The sequence below is a fragment of the Phocoena phocoena genome, chromosome 1, assembly GCF_963924675.1.
Source record: "Phocoena phocoena chromosome 1, mPhoPho1.1, whole genome shotgun sequence".
Lineage (NCBI taxonomy): Eukaryota > Metazoa > Chordata > Mammalia > Artiodactyla > Phocoenidae > Phocoena > Phocoena phocoena.
Window position 1 is genome coordinate 111,457,571 of NC_089219.1, and position 19,752 is coordinate 111,477,322.

The 19,752-nt window shown below is 54.7% G+C and overlaps 2 protein-coding genes across 2 annotated transcripts; both read right to left on the bottom strand.

Annotated features, from left to right (window-relative positions):
- Positions 1 to 5,700: 5,700 nt before the first annotated feature.
- LOC136129063 (protein S100-A4) lies at positions 5,701 to 8,214 on the bottom strand. Its single transcript, XM_065885150.1, has 3 exons — positions 8,172 to 8,214; positions 7,072 to 7,227; positions 5,701 to 5,999 (listed from the first exon to the last, which is right to left on the bottom strand). Exons 2-3 carry the CDS (start codon positions 7,210 to 7,212, stop codon positions 5,835 to 5,837), a joined length of 306 nt encoding a protein of 101 aa, XP_065741222.1. The 5' UTR covers positions 7,213 to 7,227; positions 8,172 to 8,214; the 3' UTR covers positions 5,701 to 5,834.
- A 1,904-nt stretch (positions 8,215 to 10,118) lies between these two features.
- S100A3 (S100 calcium binding protein A3) lies at positions 10,119 to 10,899 on the bottom strand. Its single transcript, XM_065897989.1, has 2 exons — positions 10,762 to 10,899; positions 10,119 to 10,283 (listed from the first exon to the last, which is right to left on the bottom strand). The coding sequence occupies exons 1-2, from the start codon at positions 10,897 to 10,899 to the stop codon at positions 10,119 to 10,121; spliced, it is 303 nt and encodes a 100-aa protein (XP_065754061.1).
- Positions 10,900 to 19,752: the final 8,853 nt, after the last annotated feature.

Here is a 19,752-nt window from a genome sequence, read left to right on the forward strand (position 1 = left end):
CCATCTGGGAGGGAGAGGAAGGCAAGGGGCTACGGAGGGTCTGTGAGAGGAGCTGCAGGGGCCAGGGGCCAGGGCCCAGTCATTGGTTGTCCGCCAGGAAGAAGTCGTTGTAGGCCACGCACAGCGTGGTTGGGAACACCGAGTACTCCTTTTTTTGTTTGTTTTTTTGTTGGTTTTTTTAATAAATTTGTTTATTCATTTATTTATTTTTGGCTGCGATGGGTCTTCATTGCTGCGCACAGGCTTTCTCTAGTTGCGGCGAGTGGGGGCTACTCTTCATTGCGGTGCGCGGGCTTCGGCTTCTCTTGTTGCAGAGCACAGGCTCTAGGCACGTGGGCTTCAGTAGTTGTGGCACACGGCTCAGTAGTTGTGGCTCGTGGACTCTAGAGTGCAGGCTCAGTAGTTGTGGCGCCCAGGCTTAGTTGCTCCGCGGCATGTGGGATCTTCCAGGACCACGGTTCAAACCCGTGTCCCCCGCATTGGCAGGTGGATTCTTAACCACTGCGCTACCAGGGAAGTCCCCGAGTACTCCTTGAAGTCGATCTCCTGGTCGCTGTTCTTGTCCAAGCTCTTCATCAGGTCATCGATGCTGCTCTCCCTCATCTTCTTCGAGGGCCCAGGTAGAGAGACAGGTCAGCCACCCCTCCCAGCCCTGCCCTGACCCCTGGGAAGGCAGCCTCAGGCTGATCCCCAGGTGAGTCAGCAACGGAGCATCTCAACCCCCAGAGTCTCCCCCCAGGCCACACCCAGCACAGGGTGCCACCAAGCAGAGCTCAGTGACCTGACTCCTGAATCGGAATCAATTACAAGAGGAAGGCTAGTGCAGCCCCCCTTCCCCTCGACACTTTCTACCACCCAGAGAAATAATAAGCTAGATTTCATACAGCACCTAATAGAAACGGCTTGGTGACTATGTGGCACTAAGCGAGATCCAAGCCTTATTCCATCCCTGCAGGACAGCTGCATAGGGTGAGTGCCTGGCATCCAGTCCTCTTCCTTGTCTGGTCCCCTGCCCAACCAGCCCAGCTCCACCAAGAGGATGGAGACAGCACCCTCAGGGGGAACAGGAAGAAAATACAGACACATCCTGCCCTCTCCCCTTCACTGCCCTCACCTCCAACTTTTCCACAGGAGACAGGACTTCGGGACATAGAGATGGAAACAGCCTCTCTGTGACGCCACCCTTGTCCCCAGTCTGGGCTCCTGTTATAGCCAGGCCCTCCCCAGGGCCTCTGTCCCCTTGTAGTTAACCCTGCTGGACCCATGGCCCCTCCCTCTGTCCTCATTAACTCCAGAATGCAGAGAGCTTGGCAGGAAGGCCAGAGGGGAGGCCTGGTGACACCCACGCCTGCTTTGGTCCCCTGTCCACAGGGACACACTAGGTGGAGCTTCTCTCTGGGGAGGTCCACTAGGGTTCAAGATGCGACAGGAGAGGCCCGCAGGCTGATTTTAAAGGAATGAGGGAGGTTGATACATGGGCCCGGGCTGGAATTCCAGCCTCTCACTAGCTGGGTGTCCTCAGACAAGTTATATAACATATCTGAGCCTCAATTTATTTTTTAACTGTAATAATAACATAATGACTACCTTATAGGCCTTTCCCTTTGTCAGTTGCTTCCCGCCCACCATCTCCATCTGGTAAGAATCTGTTCTTCCCCCTTCCAAACTGTGTTCACAAACTAGTAGAAGGATCCTTTTGGTTCCCGTGTCAGCACCAGCTGAGAGCCCCAGACGTGCCGAGTACATGGAGGAGAGCCGGGGGGGGCCCTGCCCTTGAGCTGTGCACAGCTGACCTGGAACCCTGAATCACCTCGCCCACCCCCACTCCATCCCTTGCACAACCTCCACAGCTGTGAGAGCCATGCCTCAACATGGAAGTTTCCTTGATCTCCTTCTCTAAACCTTCGAGCACACTGAGGTCCACCCTCCAGACACTGCCCGTCTCCATTCCCAGTGAGACCTGACTCATCCCCAGGCGCGGCCCAAGATGTTCACCCTCTTCCTTGGGTCTCTGTCTGTACCCTTTGGCCATCCTGTCCTTGCTGAGACTAGTGTACCCTGCGGGTAGGTGTGTATCCCCTCACGCTGGGCCTCCCACCTCATGCTGGGAAGCCCTTGGGGGTGGCATCAGTGCTTCCTCTTTTTTTCCGTCCCCTCCCCCACGGTGCCCATGGAGCACGGAGCACTGGGACTCTGCGGTGCAGGGGAGGGACTGACACCTACCTCACCAAGACACAGGTCTTTCTCAATCAGTTCCTTCAGCTCCTTCCCACTCAGAGTCAGTTTGCTGCCCTCTCTCCCTGAATATTATGGAAAGTGGTGACCACAGTGGTCAGGGCCTTCTCCAAAGACATCTCCAGCATGGTGTACAGTTCTGGGGGCTGAAGGGAAAGGAAAAGATCCCATTGCCCAGGAAGCTGGACCTTCTGCTTCCCCCCAGCACTAGCCCACCTCCAAGCCTCTCCCTCAAGGACCAGCTACTGGAACCCACGATGAGATCAAAATCTACCAAGCGGACCCCAATGTCTCAGGACAGGTTGTAGTGAGAACCAAGGCAGACTTGGATCAGCCGGAGCAGTGAGACTGACCAGGCCGGAAGGACACTGCACACTCTCCCACTTAGGAGATGTTGAAAAAGGGGTCTAGGGACAGAGGGGTGACAGGATGGCCTCCCCAAAAGAAGAACTGGTGACAGATGGTGGAGCCAGTGAAGGGTCAGGATTTTCTCCCTGCCCGATCCATCTTGGGCACTCATTTTCCAGAGGCCGTCCTCACCCAAGTCACCCTCCTTGGCCCGGGTCCCTGAATCACCTAATATCAGGGAGTGTCCCATTATAGAAGTGGGGGACAAGGCAAAGAGAGAGTCCAGGGGTTGGAGGAGGCTGGGGCTGGAACTGGAAGGTAAGATCTCAACAGGAAGTCGGGGAGGGGTGCCAGGACTTGTCCAGCTGGTCACCAGCCTCTGGCCCAGAGAACTGTACATACAGACTAGCCACGAGGCAATGAAGGGGGTGGGCCTGTTGAAACCTCCAGGATCATTCTGAGAGCTGGATCCAGAGGTTGGGTCTGAATGGGGCCCCCCAGTCCATCAGCACAGCCACACCCGCCCAAGAGAAGAAGCAGCTGGAGCTCCTGTGACTCAGACTTGGAAACCACTTCCCTCTTAGGCAGGAAGGAGCCAGCACCCAAGAAGCTGGGGGCTACAGGTAAATCTGTGTTGAGTCTGGAGCAAGGAAAGGAGGAAGAAGCTGCTGCCTCTTACCTACAGACCAAAGCCCACCTGACGATTCTTGAACTGGACCTGAAATTCATCTCTTACCACCCCAAACCCTCAGCCTCTCCCCACTGCCAGGAGACTCAACCAGGACCACAGTGGAAGGCGAGGCCTCTGGGCACCTGCAGCAACATCCTGGCTGGTTCTGATCCCCACCTCCACCCCCAGGGCCACGATTCCAAATACTCTGCCCTCTTCTCTCCAAACACGTGCCCACTCATCGGGCCCGGCCTTCCTTGGCGGAGGTCACCAGAGCTAGTCACCCTGTGGCCTCATCGCCCAGCTTGCCCCACCATATAAATGAGCAGGGAGATGAGAAGGACTCACCAAGGAAGGAGAGAGCCAGAGAACCCACGCAGCAGAAGCAGGCTCCCTCCCACTGGTCTCTGACTTTAATTCCCTTGCTCCAGTCCCCAGGGAACCAGGGAAGAGAGAGGGCCAATAAGAAGGGTCCGGAGACAAGGAGGCCCAGGTCAGAGCCTCCTGGGACACAGGTGGGGAGAAACCCCCTCTGCCAATCTCACCTTCCTTGTTTCCAAACAAGGATGGGACGGGGGGGCACACTGAGTTTACCACGGCACACACGTCTTCAGTCCTGGAAGCTTTGTCTTCCCAACCAAAAATCAGAACTCACCGTCTGATGGGTCAACAGCCAGGCTCCCTGGAAAGAAGATTCAGGAGGTACGGGACAAATGCAGGGTGTCCACCCATACCCTAGGCCACTGTCCACATTGGGGCCCTCCCACCCACTCCAAAAGCAGAACAGACATCTCAAGATGGGAATCAGTGGGGGAAGATGTTTCCTGCCAAGGGCATAGTCAAGGTCATCAGCAAGTATGGAGCCTAAGATTTTTAAAAGGCTTTTCAATGAATGATTTCTTCTAAACCTCACTCATCACCATGGGAAAGAATTGTCAGAGACTCTTGGAGTGGAGAACTGAGAATCAGGGACTGAGGCAGAGATCAGGGAAGGATAGGGCTGGGTGATGGGGTAGAGGCTGTGGACTGTGGGGAACTGGTTCAGGGTGCAGAAATGACCAGGGTGGGGATCAGGGAGAGTTGCTTGTATGCTAGGAGAGACTCAGACATTGTTCTACCACCAACCAGTCCAAATGTGAGAACAGAATGGAGTTAGGGGCTTAGCCCCACCCTAGCCTGCCTGGGTGGTCCCCACTGCCCCCCACTCCACTCCCACCCCCAGCTGCCCAGGTAGAGAGGCAGCAGGGACTGGTCGCTAAGCAACAGGAGTTTCCCAAGTAGGGAGTGATGCAGGAGGAGGCCCAGGGGAGGGCACTCCGTGGAAGATGGGCAGACGGGGGCTGGGGGGAGGGAGAAGGGGGAAGTGGCAAACTCTTTCCTGGATCAAAATTCTACCCAAGTCTCTATAGTCACACTCTGAGGGAACATCTGAGTCACCTACCCCACTCCTCTGAAACTTGAGACAAAAACACAATGTGATGAGAAGGAAAGGGGAAAGCTAGAAAAGTCAAGGGAACCAGACCTTCCCTGCCTCTGGACCTGCCCTCTACTCACCTCTTCCTTGAAGATCCCTGTACCACCCAGGCATGACCTGGAAACTAACCACAATCCCACACACTGCAGGCTAGAACTGTTGGCTTCAACCTAAGGAGAACTAATACCATGCCTGATATTTTCTGGGGGGAAAAAAATCTCAACTTCATTTATCAGATCCCTATGCCGGGAATTTTGTCTCCAAAACTATGGTCACCTCCCACCACCTCCCTCCCTCCCTCCCACCCCAGCCACTATCCTCCCCTCATCCCTCCCAAGATCCTTTGTCCTCCTCTGTTGGAGCATGACTGCTAACTGGTAATGAATCCCATCCTAGGGCCCCTGGGACAGAGATGGGAGTTAGGGAAGGATGATATTCTCATGCTGTGGTTTCTCTTCCTCCACATCACCTCCCTGATCTGACTGTGGAATGGTAGGATTCATCCATCCCTGGGCTTTGAAGCCAGGGCACTGGAAGGGGTGGCAGGCAGCACCTGGGCCGTAAATGTCAGGACTGAGCCTTCCTCCCCATCCCACTCTGGCCTCACTACTTCCTCCCCATGACTCAGCCCTTCCCCCACCAACCCCCCACCCCCAGGGCACCCACACTCCATTCCGGACCCCAACCAGGAGCAGATGTGATCTTCGATCCCATCCCAGCCTCACTCAGAGGTCCTGCCAGAGGCAATGTTGGGGAGGTGGGATGGTTGAGTGTCCTGGCTAAGATCCTACAGTTCCAAGCCTCTGGGGGTCCCTTTCCCTGCCTTCCGCTCCATCCACAGTCAACTCTGTCCCCCACACGTGTGCACAGTCACCCATATCCATCTCCCACCTTCTCTGGTCTGCTCTCCACTTGCCACAAAACCGCAGCTCAACTCCCAGCGCCCCCAGAGTCTCTCAGACCATCAGCCTCATAGCTTTCAAGAATCTTTATTGAACTTGTTTAGTATCGTGCTCACATCTGGAGAAACCAGTGTGAGGCGCTGTGCCCACCGCCAACAGGGAAGACCCCAGCTGGCAGGCCCCGCCCCGCACATCTGAGGAGACTTCATTTCTTCCGGGGTTGCTTATCGGGGCAGCCTTCGAAGAACTCGTTGCACATCATGGCGATGCAGGACAGGAAGACGCAGTACTCCTGGAAGTCCACCTCGTTGTCCTTGTTGCTGTCTAGGTTGCTCATCAGCTTCTGGAATGCAGCTTCATCTGTCTTTTTCTGCAGGAAGAAGAGGCTGCAGGTAGAAACTAGGAGTCGGGGCCGGGCAGGGCAGGTGTGGGAGTGGCCAGAGCTAGGACTAGACCAGGTTTGCACCTCCAGATGGGAGCCCAAGAAGGCTTAGCCACTCCTTGGGGGACCCAGCTTTGGACCTCTAGCCCTGGGGGCTAGGCTAGAGCTGGAGGAAGGCCACCCCTCAGACAAAAAAGTCTTGAGTACCTGGGTACAACTGGATAAAGGGGACCACAGCATCTTCTGCCAAGGTCATTTTAAGAATCCAATTAGACAATGGTCATGAAAGCAATGTATAAACTGCATAAAGGTTGATACGGATGGCATCTATGATTGCTCAGGGGGAGTCTGTAGGTGTATGAGGGTCTCCATAACTGTGTCTTCACATCCACAAGCCAAATAGAAACTCAAAAATGGTTTGGGGTTGGGGGGATAAATTAGGAATATGGGATTAACAGATACACACTACTATATATAAAATAGATAAGCAACAAGGATTTACTGTATAACATAGGGAACTATATTCAATATATTGTAATAACCTATAGTGGAAAAGAATCTGAAAAAATATATATGTGTATATATAACTGAATCACTTTGCTGTACACCTGAAACTAACACAACATTGTAAATTAACTATACTTCAATTTTAAAAAAAAAGAAGACACACAATTTTCATACAATCGTAAAAAAAAAAAAAATTGTTCATTGCTGTAGTGATGGCAAGTGTCGGAACGTCCTGGCTCATGGATCTCGGCTTTATACACTGACTACCTTGGAAAGTTATGTAGCCTCTCTGAGCTTCAGTTTACCTCCAGTTAAGTTGTGCAAACACCTGGCAGAGTCTGACCCATAGCCTACCGGCTTGTTCTCAGCCATCTTTCTGCAGAGAGCCAGGAAGTGAGCAGTGGGTGCTCACTGTGCTTCCACCCCAGGCAATCAGAGCAAGCTCTCTGCCCCGACTTGCCCGTCTCAGCAAGATGGCTGATCGACAGCTATAGACGCCAGCTGTAGCTAATGCTTCGCAGAAAACAGGTGCCTCCCAGGCTGTATCACTCACCCCCAAGAAGCTGGGCAGCTCCCGGGTCAACAGCTCCTTCAGCTCAGACTTGTTGAGCTTGAACTTGTCACCCTCCTTGCCTGAGTACTTGTGGAAGGTGGACACCATCACATCGAGGGCCTTCTCCAGGGGGCACGCCATGCCGGCAGTCAGGACCTGGGGGCAGGGTCACAGAGACACCCTAATTTTCCCCACCCCACCCCCGGCTATGTATTCAGAATGCCCACCCCAATCCCATCCCTCAGGGAGCACTTGGTGCTCCCACCATAGAGGCAGCCCAAAAAGTGGGGTTCGGCTCCTGGCGGATGGGTGTGCACAATGGGAAATCCGTGCTTGGGGCAGCGAACCCCTGCAGGGTCTGGGGCACAGGCTCTGCGTTTCGGACAGCCAGCTCCACAAGAGCGCTTTCTTCACCCCTCACGCGGTCCATTCACTCCCACGCTTAGTCTACAGCAGCCCCACCCCAGCCCATTCTTCTCCCTCCAAGCGTTGGGCTGGGTCGTTGGGCTGGGCGAGGCTGCTGGCAGCCTGCCCAGGGCCCTGTAGCGGAAAAAACCAGTGGCCTAGCGCCTAGCGTGGGGAGGGGCAGGGTGAGGTGGCAGGGGCACAGATGCAGGAGGGATGGGGAGGCCACCCTCCCTTGGGTCAGGCTGCTGCGTGCAGGGCAGAGCCTCCTAGGACACAACCAGACAAAAGCCCGCCGTCGCCTCCTGCCTTCACTGTGCTTCCTACGCCCCGTGAGTGTGCACGCACAGGCTAGGGCAACCCAGCAAACACAAGCCAACATGCATACCCCCTAGTCACACGCACCCCAAAACATACTACAGCAACAACGCGTGCAAGCCCCAGAATCACAGGACGGCTCCGATAGCTCCCCCTCAGCCACCTGCACACTTTTTGTTTTTTGTCTCTTGCATGCACACACACGTACATGTGCACACACACACATCCCTCCCCAGAGCCTCCACATCGGAATCTCACATCTGGACCCACTTAGCACATCTGGCCCCCACCAGCCTCCCCTTCTCCTGCCCCAGCCTCGGCCTGACACCCCTTGCACGCCACTTGCATGCCAGCCATGCGACCGCAACTCACCAGGCCAAGAGAGAAGTGCCGAAGAGAGAGGGTTGGAGAGAGAGGAAGAGTGGGGGAAGCCCTGCAGTCTGACCTATTTATACCCCTGGCCAGGCCCTGCCCATGTCAGGGGATGGAGAAGAGCGGGAGACAGCCCTCCTATCCTGGGCCGATGTGGTAACGGCTACGGGTCCCTCCACCAGCCAGCCTGGAAACCCAGCTTCCTGCTGTGGGCACGCACACATGGACAATGGGAGAGCCCCAGTGGGCACGGGCAGGGGCCTCAGTGGGTGGGTGTGCGCAGCTCGGATTGAGTTTTAGGGAGCTGGGGGAAGGGCAGGCTGTGCCTGGGGCATGAGGGACAGGGAAGGGAGTGGTCCCACTGGGCAGCCGGCATAAAGGAAAGGGGATTAAGGGGTGGGGGGGTGACAGGTGGGAGGTGGTCCTGGAATGGGGTTGCCCTGGAACGCAGGGAGGGGACCCCAGGTTCAGTGCTGGGGACAGCTCACACTGCCCTTCTCCCCTCCCAAGGGGGCTTTCTACCATGCTGAGTGAGGCCCAGGACAGGAGCTGGGGGGTCTGGGAAGGGGAACAGGCTAACACCCAAAGGAGGCGTCGGGACCCCCACAGACACATCTGTGGAGAAAGGACCTGGATGACGGAGTGATGGAATGGGGAGGGGCGTCAGGCCTCGGGTCTCAGGGATCGACTGACGGGACCACGAGCACATGGGAAAGAGGAGGGTGTCAGGAGGGGGATTTAGAGTTAGGATGGGCATCGGGAATGAAGAGGGCAGGTTGCGGTGGAAAGTTAGAGGTGATACAGCACAGAATGGGGGAGGCAGGGGTCAGGGGAACCTCTCAGGGTAGGGTATGAACTCAGGGATTGAGAGAGGGTCAGGAGAGGGGATGTGAAGCCCCTCAGGTGGCTGTGGCTTCAGGGAGGGGGTCGGCCTGCAGGTCTCCCCTTCCCCCTCCAATGTAGGGCACCCCCTACATCAGGGAGAAACACCCTAGTTGGACCTCAGACACCCTAATCCTATTAGTACTGCACTCTGGGTTCCCACAGCCCCGGGCAGGGAACAGACCCACCCCCTCCACTATGGCCCTCCCCTCCCCTCAGAACATCCTGTCCAGTGGACTGAGTTCCGTACCCTCTCACCCTCCTAGACAGCCCAAGGGAGCTTCTTTTTTTAAAAAAACGATATTTATTTACTTATTTATTTATTTAGGCTGCGCCGGGTCTTAGTTGCCCCACGCGGGATCTAGTTCCCTGACCAGGGATCAAACCTAGGGCCCCTGCATTGGGGGTGCAGAGTCCTAACCACTGGACCACCAGGGAAGTCCCCAAGGGAGCTTCTCCTTCAGAGACACCCCAGAGAGAGAGAGAGAGAGAGAGAGAGACCCACACACACACCAGCCTCCCATGGACATTGTTCCCGTGTTGACCCCACCCCCTCCTGCAGGACGTTAAGACCATTTCATTTCCACGAGGTCTGAAAGTGCCCTCAGCCTCCTGTCCTCCAGTGGAAAAGGCCAGAGGGGAGTGAAGCCTCAGCAGGACTCTGTTCCCAGACCCCGGCTGTCCTCTCAGAAGAACCAAGCCGAGCCAAGGGATGCCAGTTCTTTATTAGGAGCAAAATAGGCCCTTTCCCACCGTGGTCTCCTTCCCTCACACGCTCTGCTGGGCCTTGACAGCCTTCGTCCATCATGGGCCACAGTGGGGAGTCAGCGGCTGGCTGTTCTACAGGCCACTGGCTGTGATCCCGGGGAAGGTCCCCTCACGTCTCCTAGACTCATGGGTAAAAGGGGTTAACATACCAGAGGCCAACCTGGGAGATTCTAGAGGGAGAGGACAAAGGAGGGGAGAGGGGGGAGGGGGGAGAGCTGACATGCCCAGGATGACCTCAGGGCAGAGATGGAGCAGGTCCGGAGTAGACCCAGACCCCTACCCTCCGATGGCAGCCCCGCCCATTACTGGGAGCAGTGGGGGCCCAGGGCGCAGTTCTTGAAGTACTCATGGCAGCAGGCGCAGAGGCAGGCAAGCAGGCACGTGTACTCCACAAAGTCCACCTCTCGATCCTTGCTGGTGTCCAGGACACTCATGAACTTACTGTGGTCACATTCCCGAAGCTCTGTCTGTGCAGGGCGGGGATGGCAGGGTGAGGAGTGCAGAACAGCCTGGTGCGCACATCCCGCTTCCCTCCCTCCCCTCCTGTGGGGTCCCAGCCATCCCAACCCACAGCCCTCTGGGGGCCGACCTCAGCCTCCCTGTTCTGATCATTCACCATTGTCAATCCCCCTCCCAAATCCTCTCTCAGACCATTTACAGAGCACCTACTACTTGCTACTGAGTGCCAACCCTGTGTCAGGGGTTCTTCACAGAGCTCTCGCTCAGTGCCCCCAACAGCCAGGCCAGGCAGCCCTTGAGATGTTCACCCTCCCACTTTGCAGATGAGGAAACTGAGATTCCTGCTGTGCCCGTCCCCCTCCCAGCATCCCCTCCCCACAGTCTAGCTTCCACCCCCTTGCTGTCCAATGCTCAGAGCTCGTCTCCAGGTGTCTCTTTGCAGCATCCAAGCAGTGCTTCCCATGGGGACTCACCCCAGGTGCTCACCGGGGTCCAGGTGGGCAGCTCCTTCTCTAGCAGCTCCTTGCGCTCTGCCTGGCAGAGCTTTACTTGTCTCCAACAGGGCCCTGAATATTCCTGGAAGGTGCACACAATAGCAGCCACGGCCTGCTCCAGAGGCGCCATCGTTACTGTCACAGAAGAACAAGGGTGTGACTCACGGCAGAGGCCGAGTCAGACCCCCTGCTCAACTCTGCCCTCCATGCGTCCCAGGAAATGCACCCAGACCTGACTTAATCCCCTGCAGCCTTCCCACCCCACAAGCTCCCCCTCCTCTGAGCAGCCCTCCCTGACTACACCAGCCCCTCCTCATTTATTTCCCGACTGCCCCCCTATCTCTGGACAGAGGCCTCATTTGCCCAACCTCACTGCAAACTCCTCAGGGAGAGGTGCCCACCCTTTACCTGCACCCCGCACACTGGGGGTCCCTGAGGACTCCCTGATTCTCTCCAGCTTTTCTCATCGGACGCCCAGTCCAGCTCTGTAGCACCCTCTGAGACACAGCCCCCTGGCCCTAGAAGCCTCATCGCCCTCAGGACCCCAGAGCTCCTGCACAGGGGAGCACCCTTGCCCCATGCTCCCGGCCTCAGGCCCTTGGCGAAGCTGGACCTTCTCAGGGAGAGTCAGGTCTCAGAAGAACCTCCACCGCCTCACCACGACCCCATCACCATCCCTCCTGCGCTGAACTCAGGGAAGCTGCAACCAAAGGAAAATCTGCCGCGACACTCTATGCCTCTGACCCGCCGTGCAGCGGAAGATGAGCCATTTACCCTGTCTGGGTCTCAGGTGCCTGATCTGTAAAATAGGGCTACTCCCCCCTCACAGGCCTCGTCAGGGACCTGAACCAGTTGGTCTCTGGAGACAGCGAGCTCAGGTATGTACCAATCTGTAATCTGCTCTCCCTGAGGCCATCCCCCTGACCTCTGGGGCTCTTGAGACAGAAGGCTCTGCAGAGGGGTACCCCATTCTGTTAGAGGGGAAGCGCTTCCCAGAATTGCTCACTCACCCCCATTCCACGGGCCCCTCCCACCGCCCTTCTGGGAGATGCCTCCAGCCTGGAAAAATCCTAAGGCAGCCAGGAAGGCATGTGTTGTTTCCATGTGAGCCCAGTGACTCACTCCTGGTGCCCCCAGGGGACAGGAGTCCTGTAGCACGAGGCAGCCAAGGCCCTCTCCCTAATGATTTACTCTCTGCCAGGCCCTGTAGATGGTCACGGTCGGAGGGAAGAAGAATGGGGTTAAGTGCTGCCTGGGGTCTAACGCTTTGTGACAGCCCAGGCTTGGAGTAGGGTTCCGGGTTCCCAGGAGAGGAAAGGGCCGTGATCGCAGGGAATAGGGAACCTCAGAGGGGCCGAGCTGCCCTTCTGGGCTCCTGCCAGCCTGCCTGGCGCCACCACTGTTGCTTTGTCAGAAGCTCAGTGCCTGGAGACTGGAGGGAATCCTCTCTTCCCCACAGCCCTGGCCCATCTCAACCCGTTGGCAGGAATGGAAGGTGTGGGCCAAGGGGGAGCTGACTGAGGGCAACAGCAGCATTCCCCCGACCCCTCCGCCAGACCTCAGCTCTGCACACCCCCTAAACCCAGGTTCCCCAGCAGCCCCTCACTGTACAAGGGAACCCCTGAACCCATCATATCTGACTTCCTTCACCTCATCAGTCCCTGCTGTGGTCATCCCTCTGCCCCCAAAAGCCCAGACCCTGGGCCAGGAGACAGACCTGGAGCTGCCAGACACCCAGGACAGGACCTAAGCAGCCGGCACCCACCACAGGTGTTGGCGTTTCAGCTGGAGGAGCCTAGAGACAGGGCATCCCTACTTGTAGCCTCCCAAGGAAGGAAGGGAGCAATTATGGGGGGCCCAAGTAGGTCAAGCTAAGGATGCCGCCAGGGGTTCCCCTGCCTCCTTCCCTGGCAACCCATATTACAGACCCCACCCGCCCACCTGGCCATGTACCCATCAAAGGCCCCGTCTGGGCGGCAGACACCACCACCTCGTCATTTTCCCTCTGCCCTCCCCCAGAGCTGGGATCCGGGCACAGCCTCCTACCCATCTCCTTCCAGCCTGGTTAGAGAAGACAGGTCATTCATCACAGCCATCCCCTATGTCTTCACCCTGAAAAGGCACCCCAGAAGAAGACAAAGTGGGGACACACTTTCACCTCACCCCCAGAGAATCCCTCTGCCAGAGGGGATCTTGGCGTGCCCCTGGTTAAGCCCCCTCATTTACGGTGAGAGCTCTGAGCCTGTGAGACACCCTTGCTGCCTGATCTCCAGATCAATGGTCCTTGGATGCTTTGGGCTGAGAACTGCTTGCTTCCCCGGGAAGGTCACCCGTAGGATGTCTTTGAGGCCCGGGAGGAAGGTGCGCTGCTCCTAGGGGTGCTTCCAGAAGTCTAGGCTGTGTTCTCCTGGTGCCCCTCCTCCTCCCCTAGTTCAGACTCACACCAGGGTGGCCTGGTGCTTGAGCTCCTAAGGCCTGTTTCCTGTCCTCCCTGGCTCCATTCAGCACCAAGGCCAAGTTCCCTACACTCCCGTGGGGTGCGGGTAGATTTCCTCTGGTTTTTGGCTTAAGCGTGTAGCCCTTTGGGGTCTCAGCGTTATGTGGGGTGTCCCCCTTGCCTCCCCCCCTCAAGCGAGCCCCTCCTCACTCCACACTCCGTCAAAGCCAAAGGTCACTTTGGCTCAGTTTGGCCGATGCCCTCAGGGCATGAGGGGCCCCAGTGCCCCACTCACTTCCTGGAGTCTGCTTTCGCTAAGATTTTGATCCCATTCTTTAATGCCTTGTGAGCTCTTCAACGCTTTGAAAAAGGTGTTTTTATTCTATCCAGCACTTTTTGTCTTCTTTTCAGCCGGAGCTGGCACAGACCACCATGTTGCCAGAAACGGAAATCTCTTCGTATCACTTCTCCTGCCCTCATCCCTGGGCCTGAGAGACCCCTCCCCATTTCACAGAAAGGGAACCCAAGACCAGAAGAGTGTGGGAAGGGGAAGAGGAGTCAACCCCCAGGCCTCTGAAGAAGCCCTAATACTTGTGGGGCAGCCAGAGAGCTCATGACACCTTGGCCTCTTCCCAGGCCCCCTGCCCCCAAACCTCAACTGTGCCATCACCTCCCCGAAGACTCAGCCCCTGTGGGTGATGGAAGCGAACAGTGGGGGTGGGGGGGGCAGGGAAAGGAGGGCTGTGATTAACCCTGTTTTATAGGCAAGGAATTATGGGGAGTAGGGGACAGAAGCAGAGGCCAGAGTAGACCAGCAATTCATTCAGTTCTAAGTCAAGCCCTTGTTCCCACCTGTGACATCCCATCTCTGCCAACAGCCACCTCCCTTAAGCAGGTCACCTCACCTCTCTGGGCCTCATTTTCCTCACCTGCCAATGACCAAGGAGAATAATGGTCATCAGTTCATAGGATTGCCGTGAGGCTTAAAGGGCTTTCTATGTACAAAGCTCATAGATAAATAGTGCCGGCACATGGTAAGGGCATAAATGTTAACTGAGAGGTAGGTAACTTGCCCAAGTCACACAACTAATTTGTGGCAGGGTGAGAGCCATTCATTTCTCATGTGAATATTTAGAGGCGCCTGTCCTAAGCATTGGAGGTACAGCCATAAACAAAACAGACAAAAGCCATCTAATGCACACAACAGACAGTAACAAGTAAATAAATGTATGATAGACCAGCGACATAAATGCTAGGAAGAACAATAAAGCAGGGCTAAGGGGGAAAAATGGTGGTGGGGCCTGGGGTACTTTATATGCATGGTCAGGGAAGGGCTGGGCAGCCTGTTCCCAGCCTGAGTCCTTATCCCCCAGCCTTTCATGTTTCGAAGCCTGGCCACGCCCCTCTGGGATGCCTCACCTTTGTTTGCCCACTGGGAGAGGCTCCGACTGAGGTGGGGTGCAGGGAAGGCAGGAGCTTCCCCAGGGAGGCAACAGTTGAGGGGCGGGTTGGTGGACGGAGAGGTCTGGGTGCAGGCGCTTTGGGGCTGGAGGACCGTCGTGGGAAGAACCCTTACTGGACCCTCACTCCAAGATCCACCATCCTCTTGCCTCCACCCCGAGCATGTCCTTTACCTTGTTTGGGCCTTAATTTTTTGCCCCCAAAATGGATTTGGAAGATTCCTACCCTGAGACTCCGATGTCAAAGTGCTTTGCTGGTTCTGTGGATGGTGTCAGGGCAGAGGTCTCGGAGTCTAACTCAACAACCACACGCTAAGTCCCCTCGATGGGGGCAGCAGGGAGAGAACCAAACCTCCTCCCCCGCCTAACCCCCAGGTCATTTTGTCCAGCCTTCTGCATCCCCACAGGCTAGAGGCAGAGCTGCAGCCTTTCTTATCTTGCTTTCTCAAGTTGTTCTTACAGGGATTGGAATCTTCCTGCCCTGCTGGGAGTTCTTCGCCAGCATCTACCCTGAATCCCCCAAATGCACACGACACTAGCCGCTCCTCCGAGGCCCAGACAGGGAGCATCCTCTTCCTTTCCCACCCTCTGCTGTCCACACTGTCCACTTGATTCTCTACCTGGGAGTGGAGCTCAACACCCTTGGCCTGTCACTCGTGCTGCTCCACTGCAGATGTAGAGCTGACTACAGAGAAGTGTGCCCCAAGGGGAAGGTAAGGGTCTCTCCCCAACAGGAGCAGCATGAGGGAGGGTGGGCGCAGATGCTCTCTGACCCGGCAGGACTGTCCCTCTCTCTCCCGTCCTGTCTCCCTGCCTCCGTCCCCCACTATCATCACCATCACCTTACAAAATCCTCTGGGAAACCACCTTGCGCCATGAAAGTCAGTGTCTGGTTCTGCACCTCAGGGAAAAATAAGATGAAGTGTCTTAGAGCGTCTGGACGTTCATGTGCTTGCGCCAAAAGGACCTGGGCTCGAGGGACAGGGTGACACCACCCCAATCTCATAGCCCCATGGGGGTCCATGAACCCCGTCACACTGATTCATCTCCTTTCTCATCATCTGAGCCCAAGGTAGGGAGAGGGTGGGAGTGGGTATTTGATTACTGAGGCTGGAGCCAGGGAGGCCTTTGCTACAGAATTAGGGGATGGGGGTGGGGAGAGGATCTGAACTGGGATCAAGGAGAGCCTGTGGGGCTTAGACCTACAGGCTCTCCTTGGTCTTTTGAGGACCAAGTCAATGCCTGACTGCCCATTTTCCGGATGGGAGCACTGAGTTAGAGGAGAGACCAAGTGACCTAAAGATGGGAACATGGGGAGCCCTATTTCAGTCACTCCCCTGCCTCAGAATCCACCTTTGCCTCCAGTCTCTCTTTTCTTGGAGGGTCAACAGATTGCAAGGATAGACCCAAAAGAACAAAGAGCAAAGCGACACTATGGGAGGTGACCTATGGATCCCTGAGGCTCTCCTCCCTGCCGCAATTCCAGGAGGAAGTGAGAGAGAATCCGGCCAGCGGGCCTTTGAACAGCACCATATTCTGGACCCTCCTCGTCTCTGCCTCAGCAGGAAGATTTGCAGGAAGGGGCAGGATGAGGGAAGATTATTGAGACCAGCTAAGAAAGTCACGTGTTTGTTAGTCTGTCAAATATACAGAACGAAATTAGTCCCATCGGGTGCCTAGCCAGCCGGGGAAAGCTCCAGAGGCAGCCAGCCCATGCCAGTATCCACCAGCCAGAACAGCCCCAGAACCTGGAACTGAGCCCCTGCAGAAGCCGGGATCCACTGTGAGCAAACAGACTACAGTCGTGCAATCACCAGCAAGTGGACCCACTTCCCCGTGGATTCAGGATTGAGACACCAAGAGCATCTGGACTCTGCCCAGCCAGGTCCCCTTCATCTCCAAGGCTTTGGAGGAAGGGGAGGAAGGCCCAAGCTGCCACCCCCATGTCCCATAGGAGTGAGGCCCTTTCTTACAACCTAGGTCAAGTCCCAACACTACTCATTTAACCTCTCCCAGCCCCTATTTCCTCCTCTGTGAAATGCAGAAACTAATAACACATCCCTCATCCAAGTGCTGTGAGGATTCAACGAGATGAGGCTAGAACAGGCCTAGCAGAGAGCCTGGCCGGAGGGGATGCTCCATGAATGGCAGATGCTGCATCCTCTGGGTTTCCTTGTCTGTAAAAAGGGCCTAATGATAGCTCTATTGGGGGTTACCATGAGGCTGAAGTGACAGTGGGCATGAAAGAAGCTTTGGGAACTGCTGTGGAAATGTTAATTACCATTATGATGAGTCCCTGACCTATATTCACCGGCTCCTTTTCCTATAGGATATTAGGAAAGTGGGCCTCTCTCTTTTCATTGCTGGGGCCTGCCCAGCCTTGCCTCACCAGCCCCAGACATGCAGTTGGAACAGTGAGAATAAACAGTGTGTCCCAGAACCTTCTCACTTCTTTCTGTCTTTGGGGAGCTCTTTTCTGAGCTACTCTGTAAGCAGTTCCCAAGCATCAGAGCTTCCCAGGGAAGTAAGAAAAGTAAGAAAACAATTCAGAAAAATATTGTCTACTGCTTGTCTGCTATCCATCCCCCCCTTTCCTTATTATTAAAACCTTTTTTCTTTTCTTTCAAAGTGTCAATATGCCCAGCTAAAACTACTTGGTCACAGCCATATTACATAGTTAAGGCCAAAGAGATGTAAGTAGAAATCTTTGGAGAGAGTATTTCTTGTATAATAAAAAGGCAAAGTCTCCTGAGGAAAAGCTTTCTGCACCCTATACTTCCTCTGTCTGTTAGCCTGGAACATGGACAGTGAGACCTGGAGGTAGAGCAGCCATCTTGTGATCATGAAGCAACATGCATGAGGGAAAAGGTATACATGCTGTAGATTACAGAGCAAAAAATAGGTGTCATATGACATCTCTGGGCCCCTGAACCAACCTTGAATTAACCCTGAACTGCCTGTCTCAGATGTCTTGTTATGTAAGACAATTAAAGCCACTGTTAGTCAGGTGATCTGTAACTCAAAGCTTAATAAATTCATAAAGCAGAGTCCTCAAACAAAAGAATCTAAAATGTGGAATTGGGGGCTTCCCTGGTGGCGCAGTGGTTGAGAGTCCGCCTGCCGATGCAGGGGACACGGGTTCGTGCCCCGGTCCGGGAAGATCCCACATGCCGCGGAGCGGCTGGGCCCGTGAGCCGTGGCCACTGAGCCTGCGCGTCCAGAGCCTGTGCTCCACAACGGGAGAGGCCACAGCAGTGGGAGGCCTGCGTACCGAGAAAAATAAAATAAAATAAGATAAAATGTGGAATTGACCAAGTGGAGGAGGGAAGACAGTGAGATATGAGAACCCAATATGCGCAGGCTGAAAGTCAAGGACGTTTGTTATGAAATGACAAAATATTTAGTCAAATTGTCCCCTGATGTATCTTGGGATGCAGACCAAATGGAAACCTAGGTGTAGTGATAGAGGAAGTGGTAGGAAAAGCTTAGAAAATCAGCATGAGTTGGCTCCATGAATCTTTCATCAAAGACCTGAAAGAGAAGGAGGCTTCTATTACAAAAACCTAAAGCAGGTGTTACTGGCTTTGGGACAAAGCCATGGGTGAAAGGTAGAAGGATCTCAAGAAGATTGCTAGTAATAATTTGAAGGGCAGTGAGGAAATTGTTACTGGAGACTGAAGAAAAGGCAACCCCTATTATGTAGTGGTGGAATGTCTAGAAACACTATTATCCATGGTAACGTGGAAAATAGAAAGATTACATAATGAACGCATGGATGGGCTAAGGAGCTTTTTGGACAGAATACTGAAAATGCCAATCGGCTTCTTCTGGCTGCCTATGGTAAAATATGAGAAGAAAGAGATGAACTAAAGAAGGAACTCTTCAATTCTGAGTGGAATTTAGAGGAAATATAGAGGGCCCAGGACAGTCTTTCCAGGCAGCAAATGGCTCTCAAAGTAATAAATGGCCTCAGGGCAAAGATCAAATCCATGGCCCTGCCAACAAAAAGGGCCTCAGGGGTAAGATAAAGTCAAAGATGAGATCTTTCATGGAAACTTCAAAAAGATTAAAGGGCAATTCTCAGATCTCAGATAGACAACAAGGCTTCTAGGGACTTCCCTGGTGACGCAGTGGTTAAGAATCTGCTTGCCAATTCAGGGGGACACAGGTTCAATCCCTGGTCTGGGAAGATCCCACATGCCGTGGAGCAACTAAGCCTGTGCGCCACAACTACTGAGCCCACACGCCCTACAGCTCATGCGTCGCAACTACTGAGCCCGTGTGCTGCAATTACTAAAGGCCGCATGCCTAGAGCCCGTGCTACGCAACAAGGGACGCCACTGCAATGAGTAAGCCCGTGAACCACAATGAAGAGTAGCCCGCACTTGCCACAACTAGAGAAAGCCCATGCACAGCAACGAAGACCCAACGCAGCCAAAAACAAACAAAAAAACACCAATAAGGCTTCTAATAATTTTAGCAGTGTGTCTCTTTCAGGCAAGAGGGCCTCTAAGAATCATAAGGGTATTTTCTAACAGCTCTCTACCTCTAAGGTACAGAGGGCCAGTCTCAAAGAAATTTGAAGATATGTTTTTTTGTCTAATTAAGTGAATTATAAGTTGATACACAGGAAGCCCACAACATTTTTAAAGGCATTATATCATCTTGGACTGAAAGGGATAGAGACAGCTCAAAACAAAAGAAGCTTTGAGGGGCTTCCCTGGTGGCGCAGTGGTTGAGAGTCCGCCTGCTGATGCAGGGGACACGCGTTTGTGCCCCGGTCCGAGAAGATCCCACATGCCGTGGAGCGGATGGGCCCTTGAGCCATGGCCGCTGAGCCTGCGCGTCCGGAGCCTGTGCTCCGCAACGGGAGAGGCCACAACAGTGAGAGGCCCGCGTACCGCAAAAAAAAAAAAAAAAAAAGAAAGAAAGAAGCTTTGAGTCTTTGAGCCAGCCAGGTGACAGGGCATCACTGAGCAATTAAAATATTGTCAACAAGCAAAAGAGTTTACTGAGTATAAAACTAAAAAAGGTAGAGAGTCCTCCTGGGCCCAAGAAACCCATGGAGGGAACCACGAGCTCTACA

Bases quoted from the DNA above. Each gene is read 5' to 3' on its own strand.
- S100A3 (XM_065897989.1), bottom strand. From the start codon at position 10,899: ATGGCGCCTCTGGAGCAGGCCGTGGCTGCTATTGTGTGCACCTTCCAG. The intron at 10,284-10,761 runs GTGAGCACCTGG...CGCCCTGCACAG, and splicing joins AGCTGCCCACCTGGACCCCG to ACAGAGCTTCGGGAATGTGA.
- LOC136129063 (XM_065885150.1), bottom strand. From the start codon at position 7,212: ATGGCGTGCCCCCTGGAGAAGGCCCTCGATGTGATGGTGTCCACCTTC. The intron at 6,000-7,071 runs GTGAGTGATACA...TTCTTCCTGCAG, and splicing joins AGCTGCCCAGCTTCTTGGGG to AAAAAGACAGATGAAGCTGC.